Raw genomic sequence first — 24,596 nt, 5'->3', positions numbered from 1 at the left:
AGTCCTTGGAAAGGAGCTCCTGCAAGTTGTGAAGTAGAAGGAAAGCCATTCATATATGCCAATTTGCTCATTCATATATGCTATTAAGCATTTAGGCTTTTCTATATAAACAAAAAAATTCATAAAAGAAGCTTCTAATTAGTTGCGGCTCCAAACGGTTCAGTTTCTCTTTGGCAAATTATTATCTAAACGTATACTCTTAATAATAATAATAATATTATTATTATTATTATTATTATTATTATAACAATATTCTTATTGCCATGATAAACAGAAAAATATTAAAAGAGATATTAATATTTTTCATATTATAATTAAATGATATTTTATTTAAATTTACAGGAATATACACAGGAAATGCTATTTCTTATTTTTTATAAATAAAATAAATTTCACGGCCGAGGTGGTGAGTCGGTTTGACAAAGGCTTATTTGTGTGATTTGATCCAAAACCAAAACAACCCGACCCACCTGCAAACTTCGCACAGCACCCGATGCAACGGCGAGGGGAGCGACGCTGATGGCTTCCTCGGCTCCCCTGGCAGCAGCGCCGCATCCTCCTCCTCCTCCTCCTCCTCCCGCTGCTTCGTTCGCCGTCCGGGCGGCCGAGTCCGCTCACCACCGCCTCTACGAGTTCGCCAAGACCGCCCTCATCAAGATCTTCGCCTTTCCCTACGCCACCGTGCGTCTCTCTTCGCACCCCCTCGTTTCTCCTGCCTCTCTCTTTCTTGTAGCTCCTCTCTCACATCCTCGGTCTTCGGCGACTAAATCAGGTTTGCGACCTCTACTGCGGTGGCGGAGCGAACACCGACAAGTGGGACGACGCCCAGATCGGCCACTACATCGGAGTCGGTATACTACTATTCTTTTTCTTTCCTTCCATTTCCTTTTTCCTTTTCTGTTCTCACTTTGACTTCGGATTCGTCTTGGTTTTCATTGATTTGATCGGACAGATGCCTCGTTGTCCGGCATTAGCGAAGCCCGCGACATGTGGGAGGGCCAGCGGAAGCCTTACACCGCCGAGTTCTGCGAGTTGGATCCTTCCGTGGTGAGTGCGCTTGTTCAGTTTTGCTAATCTGTGAAACTATACCTAGCAGATGCATCCGCCCGTCTATTCACACGCCACTGATGTGTTCATCAGACGAAGGGATAGAAAACCCTAGACGAACGAGGCCGGATGCTTGTACTGTTGTTTCATAACCTGCAGCCCATACCTAGGGCAATACTTCAGGGCTAATTATAGATTAACCTCTGTAGTTAGTTACATTTAACATTTCGGTCCCTACACTTTAAAATATTATATTTATCTCTATAGTTACGACAGCGAAACATTTAGGTCTATTTATCATAACGTCGTTGGTTTTACCAACGGAAACACAGAAACAAAGAGTAAAAAATATATTTTTAATGTTTAGTTGATGGTAGCGCACGACGTCGATGATGGCGGATGACGGCACCGTTGGGGGCCGCAGATGATTGTTGTGGATGAGAAGAGTGGTGGTGAGAGGTGAGAGCCGCTCTGCACCTGTGTCGATGCATACGCAATTGCCAAGCGATCCTTTCGTCACTTTGCATTTGTATCGACATTGATGCAGTTGTCGAGCGACGAAAGGACCGTTGATGCAGATGTCGAGCGGTGTCGCTTTGCATCTGCTTCAACGTCAACGTAGTTGCCAAGCTGCGCCATTCGACATCTACATCGGTGGCCTTTTTGTCGCTCGGCAACTGTATCGACGCTGACATAGATGCAGAGCGGCCCTCACCTCTCGCCATCTCTTTTCTCATCCACAATAGCCACTCATGGCCTCCAACGACATCACCGTCCGCCACTACTAATTGAAATGTTAAAATTATAATTTTTACCCTTTATTTTTATGTTTCTGTTGGTAAAACCGACGGCGCTAAGGTAAATTGACCTAGATGTTTCACTTTTGTAGCTATAAAGATGCTAATGTATCTTTTTAAAGTGTAGGAACCGAAATGCTAAAAGTAGCTAACTACAAGGGGGGGGGGGGTAATCTGTAATTAGCCCAATATTTCACAGTCATTTAGTCATCTCCTACATGTTGTATTTAATCCTTGGGTGTTAGATCATATCTCTTTGTGATGGATGGCTAGACCAACTTGACGACTTCACATGTTGCATCTTTGGTGAACTTACATGCTATTAACAATTAGTAATCGAAGAAAATTCTGGTTATGGGATATATTCGTGGTAATAATGAGGTGATCACATGTTGTAGGAAAATTTAGACTCGTATTTGCATGACAAGGGTACCCCAGCAGACATCGTATGTTGTTTGCAGCATTTGCAGGTACTTCCTTTACTTCTTTCTTTATAATTCTTCACAACATACTTCTAAAAGTAGACATCTTTGCAGTCATGCTTTGAGAGTGAGGAGAAAGTAAGGAGTCTTTTGAGAAATGTTTCATCATTGCTTAGACCAGGGGGATATTTTTTCGGTATAACTCCTGACTCATCTACCATATGGTATGGATACATTACAGCTTCTTTCCCAAAGTTCTTTATGTTGCAGTTTGAAAAATTGTAAGTAAAACCTGAAAGAAACTAGCACATGGTATGGAAAAGGACAGTAGAATCACAAATTGTCAAGAGAACATATTATAAATTTTGAACCAAGCAATGATTGATGTCACATATGGGCACTTTATACTAGCTATTAACCACCTTCTTGTTTCTTCTGGCTCGAAGCTGCCCCTCATGTTGACAAATTTTAGGAATTCTTATACTAGGTTTTGTTATTTTGTAGGCAAGATTAGATTATGATGTATGAGGTTTTAATTGCAGTAAAATGGTTTACTATACTCTAATGGGATCCAAATAATGCTGTAGAGTTTTGTGTTTGACTCTCTTCAAGGATTGTAGAAGCTAACATTTTTTTCAAACATGAAATGACCCAACAAACATGAAAAACAAAGGCCCTGGTTCAAATTAATGCCTTCATATTTCTTCTTTATGTAACTTTTCTGAAACTGAAACTAACAAGATTAGAGTGAAGAACCTCCAACCAAACATGTCTTTTAACACAGCCCGAACCCATTATTTTCACTCGGTATTCTGAGGTTTAGAAGACACTCGGGAACTACTGTCCTGCTACAAGATATGACAAAGTGTAGTTATAACAGGTCTGAGATATATGGAGAAGGTATAATGGATGTCAAAGAAATTCAATGCCTTCTGTTACAGAAATTGCTAATTTAGATGATGGAAGAATGTCATGATAACTATATTTGGTTGATGACAGTCTTTGTACTTTTCCTGGCTTAGATTTTCAAACCTTGCTTTTGGAATATTTTCATCATGTCATATGGAGATGCTACTTTGTCAGGGCAAAATATCAGAAGAATGTTGAAGCTTGCCACAATAAGGGAATTGGTATGAAGCCGAACGCTGTCCCAAGTTGCATCCGCTCAGAGAACTATGTTATTACATTTGAAGTTGAGGAAGAAAAGTACTGAGTTAGTGACAGTTGTCCTTTTTGTTTTCTTTCTTTCGTATGTGTTATTTTATATGCAAATGACTTTCAGGTTTCCTTTGTTTGGGAAAAAGTATCAGTTGAAATTTGCTAATGATATGACTTCAGAAACTCATTGCTTAGTCCACTTTCCAAGCCTGATTAGGTTAGTCTGGTACTTATTTCGTATTATCTAATTTATAGAGACATCTGGTTTGCGTAATCTGAGGATATGACACTGATAAGCCAATTAATTCAGGCTGGCCAGAGATGCAGGTTTGGAATATGTGGAGATACAAAACTTAGCTGAATTTTATGATGATAACAGGTACATTGTGCTTTATTTATTTCTGCATTTATGTATATTCTTTTATTCTCCAGGGTAAAGTTGGCAATCAAGCTATTAAATGTTGAAGCTGTTAATGGTAGAAAGACCTTATGAAGTATGATCTTTTAAATTCTTCTAGCAGATATGCTTTATAACTTTAAATATAAGCTACACAAATAATCATGCAATAGAGGGCAGAATAAAGGAGCAAAGACACAGAAAAAGAAGAATTTAAGCAATTATCTAAAACTATTTAAAAATGAAAAAAAAATTAAGATGCAACATATATAACATTTATGTGTTTGGGCACATGGTATTTTTCAATTATTTCCACGAAGGATGTCTTTTGATATTTCAAAACTATTCAGATTCCTTTTCTTCTTCCTCCTTTCCTATGACTTTCAATTTGAGTAATCTTTACTTAAAGCACATTAGAGGTATGGGCTAAACATTTTGGGACCAGTAGTTTAGGCCTATCAACTTAATGGATTGATTGTCCCAATATTGGATGATGATATGTTGGCTTAATAGAAAATAATATCGGAGTGACCTAGGGATAACCTGTTCTTCTGCTTTGTTATTCAACCTGAAGCTTCAAGGAATCCTGATTCTGTTAATTTGTATAAGCATATGATTGTCTGACACAACACTTAAATATAGCAAAATGTGGGGAATAGACATTAGAATCTTTAAATCCCAAAGGACCACACACTGTCCTAGGGAAGAATCCATAAGTGGGACAAGAGTATCATCTTAAGTAACATTTGTCAATTTCAATGACAGGCATGTGTTGGTGCAACTCCATAATGTTGAGCTGATGGCTATTATTGTCATGCCCTGCCAACAACAAGGCTTACCATATTTTGCATCAATAGTCATCTATCATGTTTGCGAATAATAAGCTAACAACATGCAAGTGTTTCACATTGTAATTGATCAAAAACATATCAAGCATGAGAAAATATAGATAGAATGTATGATCATTAAAATTTTTAAAATTGTTCCTTGTTTTGCTTAGGCATGTGCTCTTTTTGTACCTCTTGCCTCCGACATTTATGGGATTTAGTGCCTCGAGTGCATTGGCCCTTTTTCTAATGTGCTCGATAATTTTGTTCTGGTTAGAGAAGCCATGGTTATAATTATTATGTGTGAACGTTGTTGTCGTTGTGGAAAATAGCTCCTAGAGACATTCTTTGTTACAAATGACAAGGAATAATGGCTGCATTTGGATCTTCAATCCATCCTTTTTAGATATTCTAGTTGATAAACATGCTTTGGGAATCGGAGTTGGTCAAGCCTGACTTTTACCACTTTTATTGAAAATGTAGAGTTGTAATAATATACATAGCAAAAACACTTATTGACACTTATAAAGTTAGAGACTAGCATCATTAATCTTTGATCAGAGCATACTTAACATCTCCAATCTATCTGAAATATGACAAGATTGATGTTTGTTAACATCTCCAATCTAGCCTACGGTTGGTTTAATGATTTTATCAAACATTGATGTTGTCCTATTTCAGATCCTATTTTATCGCCAAAGGTTTTTCCCTTTAGTTTTCTGGGTCACCAGACCTGAAGATACATGTCATTTGTTCTCAGAACACAGTTTGCCGGAATGCTCTTCAGCTATGGTGCAAATTTTGTGGATCCTCGAGGGAAGCTTCTTGCTCGTTCCTTTGATTTGCTAGGTGATAAATCTGTCTCCTGTATGATGCTTCAAGGATTCTCCCCATGAGGCTAACTTTAGCATCATTGGTTCTTCAGGTTTGTATTCCACTTTTGTATTTCAGAAGCCCGACCCAGATGTCGTCCCACCCGTCGTGACCCCTATGTTGCTTGATGGAAATTACACTCATGAAGAAGTAAGTCGTGATGTTCAAAATTGAACTATATAGCCTTTTCTAACTTTGTTGGACAGAGTCTTATGTTCCTTAACCCTGTATTATTCATCTTATTAGCAGCACGAATGGTTAGGGGGCAGCTGGAGACAGCCGGCTCCTACAGAAGAAGATAGAAATGGGCAAACAGACACGAACCTTGTTCCCGGCACCGTCCTTGGAGAGCATGACAAGGGCATCCTAGGCCCTGGACCAGCTGATCTCCGATTTCCAGACCCATTATAGGTTTGTCTTGTTTGGCTGGTGGCATGTGTTTCTGGTTCGACCATCGCATCTATACCCTGTAAATCTGCGTCAGAAAATATGGTGCCTGAATGTTACTACCACTATCCAACAATACTAAATATGTGCATCGAGTAAACCGAGTTTTAAAATTCTTGAAGCAAGAAATGTGATGTACATGAAGTTCACCTTGTTTTTGTTTATGCCATGCTGAAAGTACTTGACGAAGCCCGACGATGAACCGTATTAGCTTTCCAGTGTGTGAGAGAGATGAAGGATGGAACGGAAGGTTCGTGTTAAAAGTTGATGATACATGGCCCCCATTATTGCTGCAGTTCCTATGCTCATTTATTTCGATGCTCCGTGTGGTTCTCATGTAAAGGAGTCGGTATCCAAGATTAGTACTTACTGGTACCAAAACATGATTGTGTGTTTCCCTTTTTTTGGCCGTATGCGTGAAACAATTTCAATGACTCCTCGGTGATTCCTTACCACTACTTTTTGATTCGTTTTACTACATGCTAACAATAAGTAATATTTTCGTCTACGCATTCTAATATCTCCATCGAGTGTATATTTTTGGGTCTCGCAAAGTCGCCGGTCTTAGATATTGAATTGCTCTCCCACTTGGACGCATTCCACAGCGAGGTGCTAAATTGTCATCAGATCAAAGCGTGTGGGAAACGAACAGTGTGTCAGTCAGCACCGCAAGCATCAAAGCCCAATCGAACAAGCAAGACAAACCACACCGCCTCTGCTTTTGCTTGCAATAGGGGCGAAGCAGGCGGCGCCTTCGTGTTACCATCCCACTGGACCGCACTCGCCACTCCCATTGGATTGCGCTTACTATTATTACTGTCTTTTTGTTTATTGTTATTATTATCATTATTTGCTGCTCCTATTTCCGAGCCTCATCGACGTCACTCCTCGACGAATAATGGATGGGACGGATTCCTTCCGCAGACGCCAACGACCTTAAGGCCACCTTCCGCCGTCAATATATGCACGTATAGAAACCGCAAGTAACTCATCCTCCTCATCCGCTACTCTTCACCGTCCCGTCTCCCCTCGTCGTCGGAAGAGGGGGAGGAGGAAGCGGAGGAGAAAGTAATGGCGTCCCCGTGCCCCTTGTCCCTACTTCTTCTTGTCATCGCTTTAGCCTCGGCGCTTCATCCGCCGCAGCAGGTTAGCTTCTCTTTCTCTTAAATCAACCCTTGCATTTTAGTTACGATCTGGGCCATGGCGAATATCTTTGCCCCTAATCACCAACCCGATCGAGACCACCATCCGCCGCCCTAGCGGTTCTGCATCCTCCTCGACAGATCGTGTCGGAACACCGGAATCATTCACAAGAATGAATCATACCAACCGATTACCTTTTCCCAATTACTCTACGGATGAGAAGTTATCTCTACATGAAACCTACCTAATCAATCTATGCTTTTAAACGAGTGGAAGTGCACCTCAAATGGAGTGTTTTCCGGAATTTTTAGAGACGGGATATTTTAGTTTCAAAGGTGGGAAAGGAAAATGACAAGACTTTCACCATGGAATGATCAAGACTTCTTCTTCAAGAGATTGTGGGCCTGGACCCTCTAGATTGGGGATACCGAAGAATAGTAACATATATGTCGCTGCAGACAACCGCTATCTTTGTGTTTATGCATTAGAACTTCTGTCGATCGTGAGAGGAGATGTGGCTATGGGCTTAGGCGTTGTAATTCTAACCTCACAACTTCATCTTTTTGTTCGATCTGCTTGTACACCGACTCTGCATTTTTTATAATAGTTCTTTCTTGTGTTGTTTTTGTTGATTAGCACCAATGATTCTTCACCTTGTATTTTTGCTTTAGTAATCATGAAACTAAAATTATCCTCTGACTTTGACTTCAAAAATATGTATATATATATCTGTACAGGTCTTTGCAGTAAAACCAATGCCTCGACTCAGGACAGATTCAATGATACTTCAGGTGTTGCTTCATCTCTTTGTTCAGTAAAGAAAATGAACAACTCTGTGTTTTATATGGAAATTTCTTCTTCTTCTCTTTGCTGATGATGATAGTATTTACATGACACAGAATTCAATTATTCAAAAGATTAATGCTAACCCTAATGCTGGATGGAAAGCGTCCATGAACTCCCGTTTCGAAAATTATACAGTGAGGCTCCAGACCTAATTTCAATCATTCAGATTTGATTAATTACTTCTGACCATATGTGCCTAATTAATTACTTTCCCTTTTTCATTTTTCTTTTGTAGATTGGTCAGTTCAAGCATATTCTTGGGGTGAAACCAATGCCTCACAATGAGGTGATGGATATTCCTACAAAAACTTATACAAAATCTTTAAAGCTTCCGAAGCAATTTGATGCAAGGACGGCTTGGCCTCAGTGTAGCACAATTGGAAGAATACTTGGTCAGCTGCCTCAACTTCCATTACTTTCTTTTTGTTGTTGTTATTGATGGAAGCGCATTTTGACCTTCATGGAAGACTAACCCTTTTAATTGCGTGCCAACTATGTTGATGGGTCATTGATCAATTTGGTCAACAGATCAGGTAAGCTGGTTGATTTAGCTCATCTCCAGCATTTAACTATTGAGGCACACCCTAAGGTATTTAACTTGTTCATGATGAGCAGGGGCACTGTGGTTCATGTTGGGCTTTTGGTGCTGTAGAATCACTTTCCGATCGTTTCTGCGTTCACTTTGGCATGGTAAGGCCTGCTCGGCGTTTCTGAAGGTTAAAATCATTTTTTTCATGAAAATGACCAACATAACTTACCTATGTTTTCTTTGTTTACAGAACATTTCTCTGTCCGTCAACGACCTTTTATCCTGCTGTGGGTTCATGTGTGGAGACGGCTGTGATGGAGGGTACCCCATACGTGCGTGGCGGTACTTTGTCGAGAATGGCGTCGTCACTGATGAGGTAATTCATGACAATATAGTCAATCCGACTCTTGCAAATTTTCTACAAATCATGCAATTTCTTCTTTGCTTTATTTATGTAAAGGTACCTTTAGGCATTAGCAGTGGTTGATGTGCAGGAGTCTGGTATGAGCTCTTCAGTAGTTTAGTATTGGCATGTGGAGCATCACAGCATAATGTCATAAGTTGGCAGGAGCAAGTTACCTTCTAATTTACTTTCTTGTTGTCCACTGTCAAGCCGTGTGCTACCAAAAAGTCATGTTAGATAAGTTCTGGAGTTTAAACAAAATAAAATTAGTCCTAAAAGCTTGATGATGTGTCAAATTGATCCACGAGCAATTAAAAATGAAATGAATAGATGAGATACTTTGTCTAGGAAGCAGAGTTGGAAGAGTAGTTGGTCACAGAGTAGCACAAGTATAAATGTAACAGAATTTTCATTTTCTTGCGCCGATCAATGATGCCAAACACCGAAGAGCAGTCAGAATTGGAACATAATGTGGTTGTTAGATGCAGAAAATGAAGCTATTGAATTTTAATACGGAATGGTATCAAGGATTGATACTTCGGCTCAAGAGACTAGGAGAGTAGCCAAATATGATGTCAACTTCTGTGGGATTTTTAATGAAAGGACAACAAGGACAACAACGTTTGGTTGAACATGTCGATCTAGATTGAACAAACCTAGAGAATTTGTCAAGAGTTGGTTTTTCGCCTCGTCATGGCTGAAGAATATTAAAAGATGGTACCTCGTCTGGAACTTCTGGAAAGGCTGGGGAGTTTTGCCCTATGAGTATGATGAATTTGATAGGAAGAACGAAAAGAAATATATACGCTTCTGTTCCCTTGAATTTCTTTTTACTGCATTCAACACTACTGTTCTTTTTTCTTGTTTCTTGAAATCTAATCTATATTGCTCCTCTTTTTGAATGTTAAAGATTAACAAAGTTAAAAATACTTAATCTTGCAGTGTGACCCATATTTCGATGACATTGGATGTGCTCATCCAGGCTGTGTACCTCTATATCCAACCCCACAATGTGCAAAAAAGTGTCAAGTTAAGAATCTCTTGTGGGATGAGTCTAAGCATTTCGCTGTCAACGCTTATAGAGTAAAATCGGATCCACCGGCTATCATGACAGAGGTCTACACAAATGGTCCTGTGGAAGTCAGCTTTACTGTTTATGAGGTAAGTCAAATTTAAATTTTTGCCGAGGCCACAACTCATCCAGAAATGATAGAATTTATGGTATCACATCAACATTCTCATGGCATTTCTCTGTTTGTCAATATTTATGAAACGATGGTGTCAAAGAGATAACACTTTGTGCTAACTTAAGTGAAATCTTCCTTGTGCTTAGGACTTTGCTCACTATAAATCAGGAGTCTACAAGCATTTGACAGGTGATGAAATCGGTGGCCACGCCGTAAAGCTGATCGGATGGGGGAGTAGCGATGAGGGTGAAGACTACTGGGTTGGTTGATAAAATCTTCAGCATCTTAGACTTACCAAGAAGTCAACTAAACACTTACTGACTTATGTCTACTCTAATAATCTGCAGCTTCTTGCAAACCAGTGGAACCGAGGCTGGGGTGATGTATGTATCAAGATCAAATCACCGCAAACACTGCATGAAGTCTTCTTGCCTGTTTGATGGACTGACTCAACATCTGTCTGTTTCGTGCAGGATGGTTACTTCAAGATCTCAAGGGGCACAAACGAATGTGGAATCGAAGAGGATGTTGTTGCTGGGATGCCCGCGTCTAAGAACTTGATCGTAGATTATACTACCAGCGATCCAAAAGCCGCTGCCAGTGCTTAGTTTCACATATTCCTTGTAACGAGGACGCCTATTATCTATGTTGTCAAGATGTCAAACCTTAAACCTAGCAACAGGTCATATGGTTACTTGGGTGAAGGGGATGATGTTGGTCTTTTGCTGAATGATTTCATCTCGTTCTGTGATCATTTCTGGTTAATCTGATTAAGATGGCTAAATATTGAACCGGTTATTTGATGGTCCTACCTTCAGTGTGCTCTGTAAAAGCTTCGAAAGCAAAGATCTGAGGCTATTCCTCTTGCTTTCTCCATGAAGCAATCAAGTTGGCTTCGAATAGCACGAAGGTAATAAATGAATGCACATTCAGATCTGCGCTTTTAGCTGTCTGGTGATTGAAATCTATGCTTAGATATCGGTGCGAAGTCTGTGCGCTCAAACATGACACTGATGCCGTCACCATAATTACATATCATTATTAGTATCATAATTTTTATTTTTTTAAAAAATTATATAATTTTTTTAAAAAATTATAAAAATAAAATATTTATTTATTAATATATATATATATAATTTTAATATTTTAATTTATAGTAATGAACAACGATATCGTTGGAGCTACGAATAATTATTATGGATAAAAAAAAAATGATAGGTGAGGACCATTGTATCTGTATCAAACAAAATAATCCTCATCTTTTGTCGTTGTTCTCTTGATCTATGTTATTCGTTATCATCAATTGAAATATTAAAATTATTTTTTTATTTTTTTATTATAAAAAATAATATATAATTATAGCTTCTTTTGGGTTTAAAAAAAAATATTTTTTCTTGCATTAAACAGCAAAAGATACACTTTAGTTGCAGTAAATAACGAGTTCCTCTATGCAACTCCTTCGAGTTCGACATGTTATTACTATACCAACTAACAGAATTCATTCATTAGCTTGGATACTTAAAATTATATGTTCCTTTAATCAAAACAGAAGCAATAATATCAATAATAATAATAATAATAATCAAGACGGGGAATAATAAGAGTATTCCGAGCATCGACCTGCAAAATAAATCTGCTATCACATGATAAATTTCCATCAAGCTGATCGGTGGCTGACTGACCATATTAGCTTAGTTTCTTAGCGTTGACCCACACGTAAAAGCTGTTCATAGAGGCCAAAATCACAGCAAAACCCATAGTAATTGACCACACCGTAGAAGCACGCAGCGTCATCCATACAAATATACACATACATGTATAGAATTCTCACACCACGATGAACTACGATTTCTTGACGGCGAGGTCAGCAACATGGAACTGAGCTGTGTACTTGTGAGCTGAATCGCTCAGCTCGTCACGAGGTGGCTCATTCAGAAACGCCCAGTTGCTCCTCGTCCACCTGCTCCGGCAAAACCCCAAACCATATCATCAGTCTTCATGTACGTATGCACTTAAGAGTTGTATACGGTGGCTTCTTCTTACCAGTCACCGGTCTTGGGAGGCTTCTCCATGTCTGGGCTATCAGGAAACCCCATGACAGTCTTCTTTAGTCTCAGCCCTTCCGACTCCTACAGACACACACAAAGCTAAGTAAAAGCGAAACAAAGGAGGATGAAACAGCATCGAATGAGAGGAAAGCCACCTGAGGGGTTCTCGGGGAGCTCAAACTGGCTTGGAAGTCTTCTTCCTCTTCTTTGGTCGGCCTGTGCAGTCTCCAGAAGCTGTCGATCTCTTCCTTCGTCAGCGACTTGTTTCTCTTCAGCAGAGCTGTGCGCGTTGCAGCATAACACATCAGTAAATGGAGGAGGAGGAGAACAGATGTAAAGCTTGTGATTCTACCTTTTTCTGGGTCTACAACAGGCGAAGACCAGCCGGCCATGAGAGAACCCATCTCGACTACTTCTTCTTCTTCTTCCAAATCCTTTCTGCTACTGATGTCACAAGAAACTCGAGGAATACGAGCGTGAAGTCCCGTCGTCCATCTATATAGATGGAGAGTGGGGTGGGTTGTGGATAAGAGCACACAGGATTGGGGATGAAACAACTGCGATGCAAATCCATACCGGCTTTCGTACGTCCTCGGAAAAGCATGGAAATAATAATCCATTGAGAGCGACCGCCACCAAATCTACTTTTCTTTTTCCGTCGGATCAAGATTCGGTGAACGATGCCGTCCGCGGTCCGGTAAAGCCCGGCAGCCACGGCCGTCGGATGGGTGCGAGGGAGGTAAAAGTAAATCCAAGAGGAGGGCCAAATAAGATTCGAGATCTCTTACGGTACGTACCTAAGAAGAAGGGCTAATTATTTATTACTGCTATGGTTAAATCCCTTCAGCATTTCGATCTTTAAAATTAAAGAATTTATATTAAATTTTTCATAATTATAAAAATAAAATATTTAATCTAATTATAAAAGTAAAATATTTTATTTTACCAAAGAGATACGACGTAAGAACGATATAAAAATGATTAATAAAAAAATAATTTTAATATCAAAATTTTATTTTTATTTATTATTTTTAAATTAAAATTTTTTAGTTGATTATTACGATGGTTTAATGACGATATCGTCAGAGGTCATGGGTGATTATTGTAGCAGTGGTCGATTTTATCGATATTCAAATATTGACGATTAAGATTGTAATAGTCGCCATGCAGCTAACGATCGTTGATGATGAAGATTGTGAATATCGAGGATACGAGGAAGATGAGAGAGAGACGATAGGAGATGAGACAAAAGGAGAAGTCGAAGAGAACGAATATGATAATGTCATAGGAGATAGCATTGACATGACCATTGTTCTCGTGACACTGTCATTCTGCGATGGAAGAGGAGGAACGATGCTAGAGAGAAAGAAGAAGAGGTAAGTGACGATGGAAGATGAGGCAAAGAGAGAGGAGATAGTCACTCTTCCCTCCTCTTCCCCCCTAAGAAGTCACATAAGCTAGAAATAATGTCGTCGTTGCACTCCCTCCTTTTCCTCCTCCCTTGTGGGACGATAGTATCATGAGAAGGATAACCACACCGACTCTATCTCCCGTGATACTATCGTCTCCGTCCTATTCCTCCTCTCCGTTTGTCTCATCTCTCACTGTTGCTCTTTCTCTTTTTTCTCATATTCCCGAGATCGACCATCATCATTATCAAACCATCACCATTATCGTCACCCTCACTTTGATTGTCGATGTTTGGATCGACATCGACAAGGTTGACCACCATCACAATAATCACTCGTGATCCCAACGGTATCACAATCTGTGATCATCACAATAGTCAATAAAAAAAGTTTTAATTAGAATATAACAAAAGCAAATGTAATTAAAATATTAAAATTATTTTTCTATTTATTGTGTCATTCTTACACATGTTATATCTTTCGTTATTAGGATAAATAAAGTTAAACATTTCACTCTCATAAATATAAAAATTTTAATATATATATATATATATATATATATATATATATATATAGTCATCCTGATTTGAAATATCTACCTAAATATGTGATTGCAAGTTTAAGAGGATATCCTCACATTATAATCTATAATTTAGATGAATGCAACGATTCAACTTAGAAACTTATACTAGTTACGGATCACTCTCAGCATGACCCTTTCAATATTTATTATCCTCTCTTCGATCTACATCTTACACATAAATATATTCCTAACCTACTCGTCCACTTCAAACTTGTTTAGGTGGGGATAATGAAATCTGGAATGATCATGTCAATAATCTAATAATGCATTTCATATATGAAGGGAATAATCATGTCAATTCTGGTCATCCACTTGTGAGGAACGACCTCGATTTATCCTCCTATAATTCTTTTACGAATATGCCTTAGAAATGCGATCGGTGGATTTAATATTCTTTTAATGACGAACGCAATATATTTTCCGGTAGAATAATTTGTATAATAAATATTATTATACAACTCAGCTGACATCTTTTTGCCGAACTAAAATGATATTTGTGGATTAAAAATGGAGATCACGGCAAAATTGCTTCGTCCTAAGGTGGATTCTTCTAAGCCTCCACATGCTTTTTTCAACCATCATGCTAATGCTCCATTAATGGGGGACCCCTTACGGTAGGTGAACAATTCTTTATTTGTGATGGGACATTTAGTATGGCGTCACCATGGACATTGAATCTGGGCGTTTGTGTATCCTCTTTTCTTTTTCTTATAGATATCAAGGGCGATGGAGAAAAAAAAATTCTTAATTTTAATAATTTTTTAGATAACACCCTAATTTATATAATAAAAAAACTCTATAAAATATCTTTTTATATATAAAAAAATTATTTTACTTTTATGTTTTTACTCGTAAATGAGTATATCTTCAAGTCTTAGATAACGAGGGTCGTCAAGTCTTTATTACCTTCGACAAAAAAGATAAAAACCTTATATTCATCACTTTTAATGTTAGAGTTATCGATGGATATCAATAGTTGGATTCTCTATGTCGTCTCTATACATGAAAAATGATAATGCGAAGAAGTAAGTGATAAGGGATGAAAGCATAGACGATAGGACAAAGATATTTTTAATTAAAAGAATTTTTAAAATATTTTGAAAATGATGACACTGTGCGAGATTCTCATTTGGAGAATTTACCCTTAAAAACAATCGGGTGGGGTATCGGACAGTCCATCGAATGCGTCTCTTTCACGCCTATGCTTGTCTCTAACTGAGCAGGATTAGCCCACTAACTGTTTGCTTGGTTCACTCGTTGACTTCTCCGACTTATCTTACTCTTCGTTCTTATCCACTCAGGATATATATATGATGGCTGCTGTTCTGAAGATAATATTACATATTTGGGGGAACCACGGAAAGTTGGAAGTGGGGTAGAAAGCAACGCCTTTTATACGCAGAAGGTCCTGTTAGCATGGACGTGCGTGCCGACAACCCTTTGTGGAGCATATCGTAGATATTTCTGGCGCCTCCATGCCAGCACAAGCTTCAGGACAAGAAGGTAGAGCCACCGAGTGACGGCAAAATCTGCGACTTTTCTTTGTCATCCAAAGAATCACCATTAGGAGTTCTGCCAATAGTAGAGTGTGGAGTGTACTCTGCATACAGGTTTCTGATAAGGTTTCGACAAATAAACCAACCAGGTGGGTGGGATGGCCAACATAGATGGTAGTGATTATGTCCTGCATCTGCTGTTTGCATTCTGATGGGGTTGGGCAGTACAGAAGCAATTATTGATTGGAATCATGTAACAGTCATCTATTCATTCCCATTTAGTGATCGATGTTAGCTCAGTTGCTGAGCTCCTTTGTGGGTGCGAGGTGTTATTTCCTTTACCATAAAACCACCCCAGGTAGAACCAGTGAGGAGAGTGTGGCACGCCTTTGGGACAGGGTCAGAGCACTGCAGAGAAACCAGGAAAGACAGGGAAATTAAATTGAATTAAATTCATTGATAATTACATAGAATTCAATTAACATGGTGTAAGATTATTTTAGACCTGAACCAAACGCAGCATATCCATGTAGAAGCATCGAGTGTTTCTTCCGCGGAAGACCTGCACAATCAACAAATACCATCAGAAGCAAAGCCCGAATCCACGCGATTCGGGCGGCAACAACAAGCACCTCTCGAGAGCTCTGGTGGTTTGCGCCTGCACACACCAACCTTGAAGCAGAGAGAAATCAGTCAGTGAAGGAAACGGACAATAAAAGACATGTAGCATTGACTAACAGGAAAAGCCTAGAGAATCCGAAATAGAGCCACGGGTGTCAGCTGTGCACGGCAAATGGTGGTGGGAAGAAGCCATCGGCAGTCTCAACTGAGATGCAGATGAACGACAACATCGAGTGGCCCGTAGGAGAAATAGAAAATTAATAGATTGAAGAATAGCCATACACTTAACAGATATTTTGTACAAGGTTAACACATATTTGAGTAAATCCTGTCATTACAACAAACAACAAGCTATTCTGACCTTGGCTCAGAAAAAGAAAAAGGTGAGTGAGCTAGTAGGTAGAAACTGACGCATTGTAGCAGGCAAACATGGTTTGATCAACAGGCACCATCACCACTGTTCATACTAAAAAATAAGTGACACGAATAAAAGATGGTACATCACCGATCCTGATCACCATTGAATCAAGTACGATATAGCATCGGTTTCACTGAAGCAATCAGTGCAGCATGTTCCGGTTTTGCAGACAAAGATGCACACTTCCGGTGGAGTGCAGCTGAAGGCTTCCAACTTTGATTGCCCAAATGAGTAGTAATTTAAGATTACCTTTTGCTTGAGTCATCAACAGCAGGAGGAACCTTGGCAGGGTAATTTGACAAATCAGTAGCAGCCAATACTGAAAAATCATATGGTCGTGCAGAAGCAGCAGAGCTGTCTTTGAGCAATGAAGATTTGATTGCTTCCAAGTCCACTTGGTCTTGCAATCTGTTTGCAATCACAGGGCTTCCTGAGTTTGATGTGGAAACACTAGACAACCGTGTATCATCCAACTTCCCTGGGTACATATGTTTGTTCTTTCTCACAGCATCCATCTCCTGCCCCGTAGGCACAAAGGTTCGTGATCGATACTTTCTTGCTCCCTCATCACCCTCATTGTTGTTGTACAGAACATAATCATGATAAGTAGGGGCGAACTGTGTCAAGATAAACTGATCAGAATATCATCAACAGATAACATACAATAAGCTACTTAAATTCAATACAGGATGAAATAATTACTTTACAAGAGAGATCACCTGATGAACTGTGTCATGGTAGAAATCGTTGAACTTCAAAGCATGAACAAGGCTTCCCCTTAAACCACCAGAACCACCAATGTTAGCACCCGCATATTCCTTGTATGGAAATGCATACAAGTGGCCAACAGCTGCTGCAAGCATCTCAACACATAACACAAAGTTCTGAAATTCCGCAGCTGCTTCTGAATTTTTTATGAACCCAGACTTGGCTGCGAGAAAAACCAAGACACCCTGCATGAAAGATTGGTTAATACCTTTGTTAAAAGAGAAAGACGGTAACAAGCAATAAATTACGGTAAAACAAATACCTGCCAATATGTGAGGAAAACCACAGATTTAATTATGATGAACTTTGGAACTGGGTTGAAAGGCCGGAGCAAATCTTTACATGCCACATAGAACAAAGCAAGAGCATACAACGCCATGGAATATGATACTGTGTAGATTATTGTGATGTAAAGATAGGCTTGATCCACACTGAAATTTCCATCTTCATATTTCCCTTTTGCATAGAGTATGAAGGTTATCACAACTAGAATAGGCTTCAGGATCACAAACTGCAAACCACCTTGCTTGCACTTTCTTATGAAACGCCTGTTTAACAAGTTCATTCAAAAATGAGTAACTAAAGATATGACTTAATTGAATTCATTGGTGACAAGTGTTTCAACAAGGGATTCATATGATAAACTTTAAATCCATCATTACAGGATAAGGGATTCTCAGAGAACAGACCCATCAAGGGGAATAGAAGGTAAACAGCACGTCATTAGGTACCAAGATGGCTTCAGAGATCGGCCACTTAAACTCAAAACCACAGCACCTGGGCCTCCCACCCATGCCAAGCAGAGCGAAAGGAAGTTATAAATAACCCAAGCTTCATAGCTGAAACACATAATTGTTATTAGAACAATTATTGGACAAACTTGAAAAAGACTTCAGATCCTTGAGTCCCATCTGTACTAATGCTTCTCAAAGAAAATCTGAACATATCAAGTGAAACATTAAAAAGGAATCACAATAATCAAAATACAGCTTTCCCTAAATTAAGAAAAATCACAACTGTTATTTTTTTTCTTATCCAAATTATCATGTACAGAACATTTTTACTCGGACAGAATAGGAATCACAGGCAGATACTAACAATCTTGGATCAATATTGAAAAGTCAAAAAGGATGTAGTGAGGAACAACAGGCGAACTAAACTTGCAGCTAAACATACCAACAAGCCAAAAAGGATAGAAATATGGAGTCTATTTTCTTTCTGAACTTCTTCTTATTCTCTTCCTTAAACTGCGGTTCTGTTTACTATCACCTTATCTAAATCAATTCCATTCCAACCGTTGATTAAAACAATCTAACTCATAATTCGGCATACCAGTGAATCTTGGAAAAAATAACTATCAACTTTGAAAGCATGAGGTAAGGTTCAGAATAAGCTGAAGAAGAAAATATGGCTTTGATTTAAATGAAGACATGCTACTTTTGCCATCGAGAATAGAATAATCTCAACTGAACTGGGTTTAATAAATGATTCTGTTAAAGTTTTACAAATCTCCCCCCTCCCTCACTCTTTGTTAGGTTTTGCAAACCTCTCTCCATCAACCTCCTTTTACTCTCATTCCTTTTGCCAGCATGCAAAGCAAAGCAAAGCAAAGCAAAAGGCTTAATTTCATGAGAAGAGGTTTCTCTCAATTCAATCCAGGGAAAAAATGAGTTTTTCTTGATCAAAGGAAAAATAATAACTTACCAAACATCTTCCTACACAATCTCATGTATCTATAACAGAAACAACAGGCACCTCAAAGAACCATCAAGTTGACCATAAACAGAGAGTCAAGCCATAAGAAGCTTAGTCATATGTTATAATGTCCGATATTGTATTTAAAACAAGCAACTATTGTAGTTGATGGTTACAGACGAAATGCTACACATGAAACCGCCTTCGTTTTGAGGTGTGCGGATATGTTTTCTCCATTTATCTTATTAGTCATCTTGACAGTGGAGTACATGTCACTGACAAATGTTAAGACCGAAAGAAATGTAATCACAGTAATACAGAGCAAGTTTGACTGATTTTGATCAAGACATTTAGCATGACAGCGATCACAAACATACTTACACTTCTCGAATAGAATTAAAATATATTGATCGATCATTAAGGATGAGAGACAAGAATGACATCAGTGCATAGACCTGCCAAAAGAGGTATAAGCTGATCAGGCAAGGAATTGTGCAATTAGTATATGCATACACCAGAATTTGTATGTCAGAGCATAGAATAAATGAAACACTAACAAGAACCATCAAATCAGTTTATTCTTCTGTTGTTTTTCTTGAGGAAAATTACTGAATTAATTTAACTGAACCACTTTGATCCTCCAAAATTATTTTTGTCGGAGAATAGAGGCAAGATTTCAGACAGGTACTATTTATTGGAGATGAAAATATAAACAAGGCACATAAGCCAAAAGAAAATGAGTAAACAAACAACTTATACCATAGTGAAGTAAAAGGATTGACCCTCGAAGTGTTCCCAACACTTGAAAAGAAAAGAAAAGGTGTGGGATTCAATGAGAGTTCGGGTAAGCATTTTAACTAAGAAACACATAATTCTTCTTATTATAAAATATCAGATAGGCACACAAAACTATGGACAAAGAATGGTAAATATTGCAAGCAACATTCTCAGTCATTTTTCTACAACCAAGAAGTCAAGAATTATTAAGAATTTAGCAATACCACCCATGTCACATTGGACACAATTTATCATTTTACACAGGTAGAAATGCAGCATTCTCATCACTTCAGTAGACTCTGCACTTGTAATCCACCAGTACAATCACATCAGAATTAGGCAAAGACTTGAATTGGTATATAAAAGCTCGATGAATGTAATACTATTAACTTAACCTAGGCTTAAGCATCTTGGATCAGTGGGCTACGATCAACAAAGTAAATGGGTCAGTTGCTTCATTGGGTTAGGTGATAACAGGCAGTGACAAAGCTAACCTACTATTTGGTATAGTGGGGGCTCCACTAAGAATGGGTTACCCATGGATGGGACTATAGGACACATCACAACATGGAGCTACCATTAGGTTGGGTCTCACGTGCACCATTCTAGAGCTTAATTCTGAACTATATTGGTACTTGACGAGGATATCAAGTCTTTAAAGTGAAGAAAATTGTATTTTCCAAAGATAGTCTCATATCAAAATGCATAAAGACATGATGGAAAATTATAATTCCCAAATATACTATAGTTTGATTCTAAACTACGTTGGTCCTTAATGTCAAGTCTTTTAAGTGGGGAAATTTGTAAAATATAATCTTGAGGGCATACTACTATTAAACTAAAGAAATATTACCTTGAGATTAATCATTTTGAATTAGTAGTTTAAGCTCAAAAAAGTTAATTGATTAATTATCTCATTGAACCGAGTCATGATAGGGCTTGTAGCTTGTAGCGATGGACAGCAGGATCTTAGCGAACTTTAGAGTTTACTTGAATCCTCAAGGCCAGATGGTCTTGTTTGTGCCCCATATATGTACACTTTACAACATCATCTTGCATATTCTCCAAATAAAGTAGATAATGTATCATAGATTTCAACTGAAGCATAGGTTATTCACTAGTCAGAGATATCCAATAAACAAGTTTCAACTTTGTCCCAATGTACCAGGACCTGTGCTTTACTGGTCCATTTCTCAGCAAATTGCTAATTCTAAATGGTGTCTCTGTTGGTCTTTCATAAGAAGCAATATCAAGGTCCTTTAGTTTAACAATTAGCTTATAAAATATTTTTGGGTTTCGGTGCAGTTTAAAGAGTTAACGCCATGCTGTACCTCGCCCGCATAATTTCAAATCGTCTTGTGTGTCGTTTTGTGAACGGGACATAACTGTTTTGTGAGTTGAGGTCATGCTGTACCTTGCCTGCATAAATTCAGAAAAGGGCTTGTACCATACAAACTTGCATTTTAAATCTTATTGTGTGTTGTTTTGTGAATGAGACATAACTGGTTTGGGACATGCAATGGAAATTTAGGTTCATACATCAGCTGATAGAAATCTAGAAGAGAATAAACAATATACTGAAAAGCATGAAACTCAGAGGCATATGATTTAACACTAAAGAAACCATAAGAAGTACTCAAAGTAAACCCTTAAAATTCAAAATACTATAAAGAAATTAAAATCAAGAACCCATAGACATCCATCCACAAAAAACTAAAACATCCATTATAGATTCCCAATAGATTTTCTAATTTTAAATGCAACTGATGATTGGTAACATTATAGCCATGAAGTAATTAACCCTAGAATATGTGATCACGAAAAATTAGGAGTATGAAAAAAAAATGGTGAGGAAGTAGCAACATTAGCAATTTTTAAATACTGAATAATAATTTCTAAACAGAATCACCCAGCATGTTTCTAAGCTAAATAGTAAATATTGCAACAAAATGCGATGATGGATTGATGGTATACTTGCACAATCAAGCAAACAAGGAGATGACAAAAACAACAACAGGAACCAAGAACCAACGGAGAAAATAGCATACCGGTATCATGAAGATGATGCGAACTATGTAGCGCTGAAAGATAGGTTCTGTATAATTCAATAGGTGCCTGTATATGTGAAGCATCGCCAGTGCTGTGGCTCCCACCGTACATGGGAATGCGATTATAACAAAAATAATGGGCGCCATGGAAGAAGAAACAACAAAACAAATTCCTGCCCTCCTCCTCCACCTGCAAACGTAGACCAATCTAACCAAAGCATACCAAAGCTCAAAGCAAGCAAGCAGATCGGAACAAAAAAACAAAAAAATGAGTAGATAACAGTTGCAGGCAGTGTCAGGAACTCGATCGAACCTCAAGTGTCTGCAAGTTGGGCTTTGTCGCACTTCTTCTCTCAAGTAAACCTTGCAGTCTCACCGGTGCCCCTACTCATGGAACAAGGTCTACGACCTTCGATATTTCGGAGTCCTCCAACCAGGCCTAGCAAAAGAAGGGAATCTTGAGGTCAATTGTCGGAAGATCACCAACAGATTGTAGTCAAAACCAGATCCTGGGCGAGGAGAGACGGAGCGAGAGGGCGGAATCTCGGGGGAGTAGGAGCAAGTGATCGACAGACTATATATGGAAGCGTTAGGGTTAAAAGATAGTACCTCGTTAGGGTTGAGATGAAAGGGACGGCGGTAGAGGAGCTTCTTCTTTTTCTTATTCTCCGCCTTTCCTCTTTCTCAGGCGGAAGAGAGGCGACGGGCGACCGGAGGCGGCTCCTCCCACGCCCGGCGATGACGGCCAGGGGAGGAGTGGGAAGAAGAAAGAGGGCAGGAGAAAGACGCCACGGCGAAGAAACCCACTGTACACGCCACCAGAATGACCGAATGGAGCGCAATAATGTCTTTTCTCGCCCTCACCCTGGTTGTTACGGTTTCGCCTTTTGAATTCAACGACTCCTGCCGCGAAAGAATGAACGTGGAACAACAAAATTATACGTATATTTATTCCTCATATTTAGTCTTTTAATATATATATATACGTATATTTATTCCTCATATTTAGTCTTTTAATATATATATATATATATATATATATATATCTATCTATCTATCAAATTTTGGAAACACATATACATACCAAGGATGATAAGCATATAAAGGATTTTAATATTTGAAGGTAGATTTATAAGAATAAATATGTCATTTTCTAACTTTATAAGGATATATATAAGAAATAATAAATTCTCAAAAAATATCTCAAGTTTCTTTTTTTTCTACCTAGTACTCCTTTTTTTTTTTTTTTAGAGAATCCCTTATTTTACAAAAATAGGATTACCCTTGATTGTTATCATGCTCTTATCGTTGTTATCTCGACCTCACCATGATTATGTTTGTTCGAATAAAGATTTACATAGACTTACGTGTATAGATCATGCGATCATCCTTGGTAACAAGGTTTTCACCCATGCCAACCACTTCACCCTGGCCCACTACCTCATCTCATCCATGGAGAATCTTCACGACACTCTTTTATCTTTTATCATCAATAATAATATCATCATCATCTTCGTCCACTCTCTCATCATCATTGTCATACCATCGTATCAACCTTTCGATGTAATCTTTTATCCGAAACTCTAGGAGAAAAAGTGAAAGCTCAAAATATTTTTTTTAAAATTTATTATTAAAATAATTTATAAAAAAGCCAGTTCCCTATTGAGGAAGTTAATTCAGTACCTATACCTCAAGATTTGCAACCACATTGATGGACGGTGATCCTGCGCAAGAATGGAAGTCAAAATTATAAGTCAGTAAATCTAGTAGATTTAGCTTTAATACTAATAGTAGGAAGTGGCAAGACCGGATGAACATTTAGGACTTATTATTTTATTTAAATATTTTGGTCAACTCATAGAAGGAAATCTATACATTTATATATAAATTATTGATAAATTTTAAATCGACTTGGTTTGTTTCTAGGTTCGAACAATAAAAGTGATATTCTCATAAAATATTTACTCACGTCATTTATTACAACAACGAGTATATATATGTTGGGAAGAAACATGTTAATGCGGAATAATTCTTTCCCTCTTTGTGTATCAAAATAGGTTCATCATCAAAATACCAACTTGATATTCAAATGCTAATATCAATCAGCACAGCATAAACAATAGAGCAATAAATCAATCACACAGTGAGACCAAATCTTTTTAACGTGGAAAACCCAATGTGGGAAAAACCACGGGACCGTAGTCCACCTCAAACTTCCACTATCAATAATGATGATAACAGGTTTACAGTAGGTCTTCTTTAGAATAACTAGAGGATCAGAATAACATCAAGAACATAGATCTTGGCTCAAGAATACCATATCTTCATCACATAGGTGGATCTCCTCCAAAGAGAATTCTAGGTCTCACAGAGTGGATATCGCAGGAAAGTACCTTAGAGAGGGTAAACTGCAGATCAACACCGTTAGGATTGTAGAGTTTGCTGCAAGGATTCTCCACATAAAATTTGGGCCGAAACTGACAACGTTTGGCCACCGATCGTCAAGCAGAAAAACTCAGAAACCTTACTTTCTCTCTCTATTTCTCTCTCCTCTTTTCTCTCTGCACGCCGTCGCTGTTCACTGTGCACGTACACAGCACGCTGCACGCTGCTCTGCGTTTTTCTTTTCCCTGCATACCCTAATTTGCCTTACTTCA

At 38.4% G+C, this 24,596-nt stretch overlaps 4 protein-coding genes across 5 annotated transcripts; 2 read left to right on the top strand and 2 right to left on the bottom strand.

Moving 5' to 3' along the window:
- Positions 1 to 441: 441 nt before the first annotated feature.
- LOC103978896 (mRNA cap guanine-N7 methyltransferase 2) lies at positions 442 to 6,117 on the top strand. Of its 2 annotated transcripts, none has more exons than XM_009394850.3 (11): positions 442 to 681; positions 773 to 851; positions 953 to 1,047; positions 2,243 to 2,314; positions 2,381 to 2,490; positions 3,350 to 3,472; positions 3,549 to 3,641; positions 3,735 to 3,803; positions 5,409 to 5,497; positions 5,574 to 5,671; positions 5,771 to 6,117. In XM_009394850.3, exons 1-11 carry the CDS (start codon positions 520 to 522, stop codon positions 5,930 to 5,932), a joined length of 1,152 nt encoding a protein of 383 aa, XP_009393125.2. In that variant the 5' UTR covers positions 442 to 519; the 3' UTR covers positions 5,933 to 6,117. The 2 variants fall into 2 exon arrangements, with proteins under 2 accessions (XP_009393125.2, XP_009393124.2); XM_009394849.3 differs by having other exon boundaries at positions 5,768 to 6,117.
- A 703-nt stretch (positions 6,118 to 6,820) lies between these two features.
- LOC103978897 (cathepsin B-like protease 3) lies at positions 6,821 to 10,874 on the top strand. Its single transcript, XM_009394851.2, has 11 exons — positions 6,821 to 7,114; positions 7,849 to 7,902; positions 8,011 to 8,091; positions 8,193 to 8,349; positions 8,486 to 8,490; positions 8,573 to 8,647; positions 8,737 to 8,862; positions 9,832 to 10,050; positions 10,223 to 10,336; positions 10,424 to 10,459; positions 10,550 to 10,874. The coding sequence occupies exons 1-11, from the start codon at positions 7,040 to 7,042 to the stop codon at positions 10,682 to 10,684; spliced, it is 1,077 nt and encodes a 358-aa protein (XP_009393126.2). The 5' UTR covers positions 6,821 to 7,039; the 3' UTR covers positions 10,685 to 10,874.
- Positions 10,875 to 11,818: 944 nt separating this feature from the next.
- Positions 11,819 to 12,696, bottom strand: LOC135608188 (uncharacterized). Its single transcript, XM_065100783.1, has 4 exons — positions 12,477 to 12,696; positions 12,280 to 12,404; positions 12,120 to 12,205; positions 11,819 to 12,036 (listed from the first exon to the last, which is right to left on the bottom strand). Exons 1-4 carry the CDS (start codon positions 12,526 to 12,528, stop codon positions 11,919 to 11,921), a joined length of 381 nt encoding a protein of 126 aa, XP_064956855.1. The 5' UTR covers positions 12,529 to 12,696; the 3' UTR covers positions 11,819 to 11,918.
- Positions 12,697 to 16,474: 3,778 nt separating this feature from the next.
- On the bottom strand, positions 16,475 to 22,838 carry LOC103978899 (uncharacterized). The gene is made up of 8 exons (XM_009394853.3): positions 22,549 to 22,838; positions 22,253 to 22,378; positions 21,940 to 22,129; positions 19,496 to 19,569; positions 18,109 to 18,258; positions 17,682 to 17,967; positions 17,371 to 17,604; positions 16,475 to 17,268 (listed from the first exon to the last, which is right to left on the bottom strand). Exons 3-8 carry the CDS (start codon positions 22,084 to 22,086, stop codon positions 16,897 to 16,899), a joined length of 1,263 nt encoding a protein of 420 aa, XP_009393128.2. The 5' UTR covers positions 22,087 to 22,129; positions 22,253 to 22,378; positions 22,549 to 22,838; the 3' UTR covers positions 16,475 to 16,896.
- Between the last annotated feature and the right edge of the window lie 1,758 nt (positions 22,839 to 24,596).

Source organism: Musa acuminata, chromosome BXJ2-3 (assembly GCF_036884655.1).
Source record: "Musa acuminata AAA Group cultivar baxijiao chromosome BXJ2-3, Cavendish_Baxijiao_AAA, whole genome shotgun sequence".
Taxonomy (NCBI): domain Eukaryota; kingdom Viridiplantae; phylum Streptophyta; class Magnoliopsida; order Zingiberales; family Musaceae; genus Musa; species Musa acuminata.
Note: the sequence above shows the minus strand (reverse complement) of the source record. Positions and strands in the feature narration are given on the sequence as shown.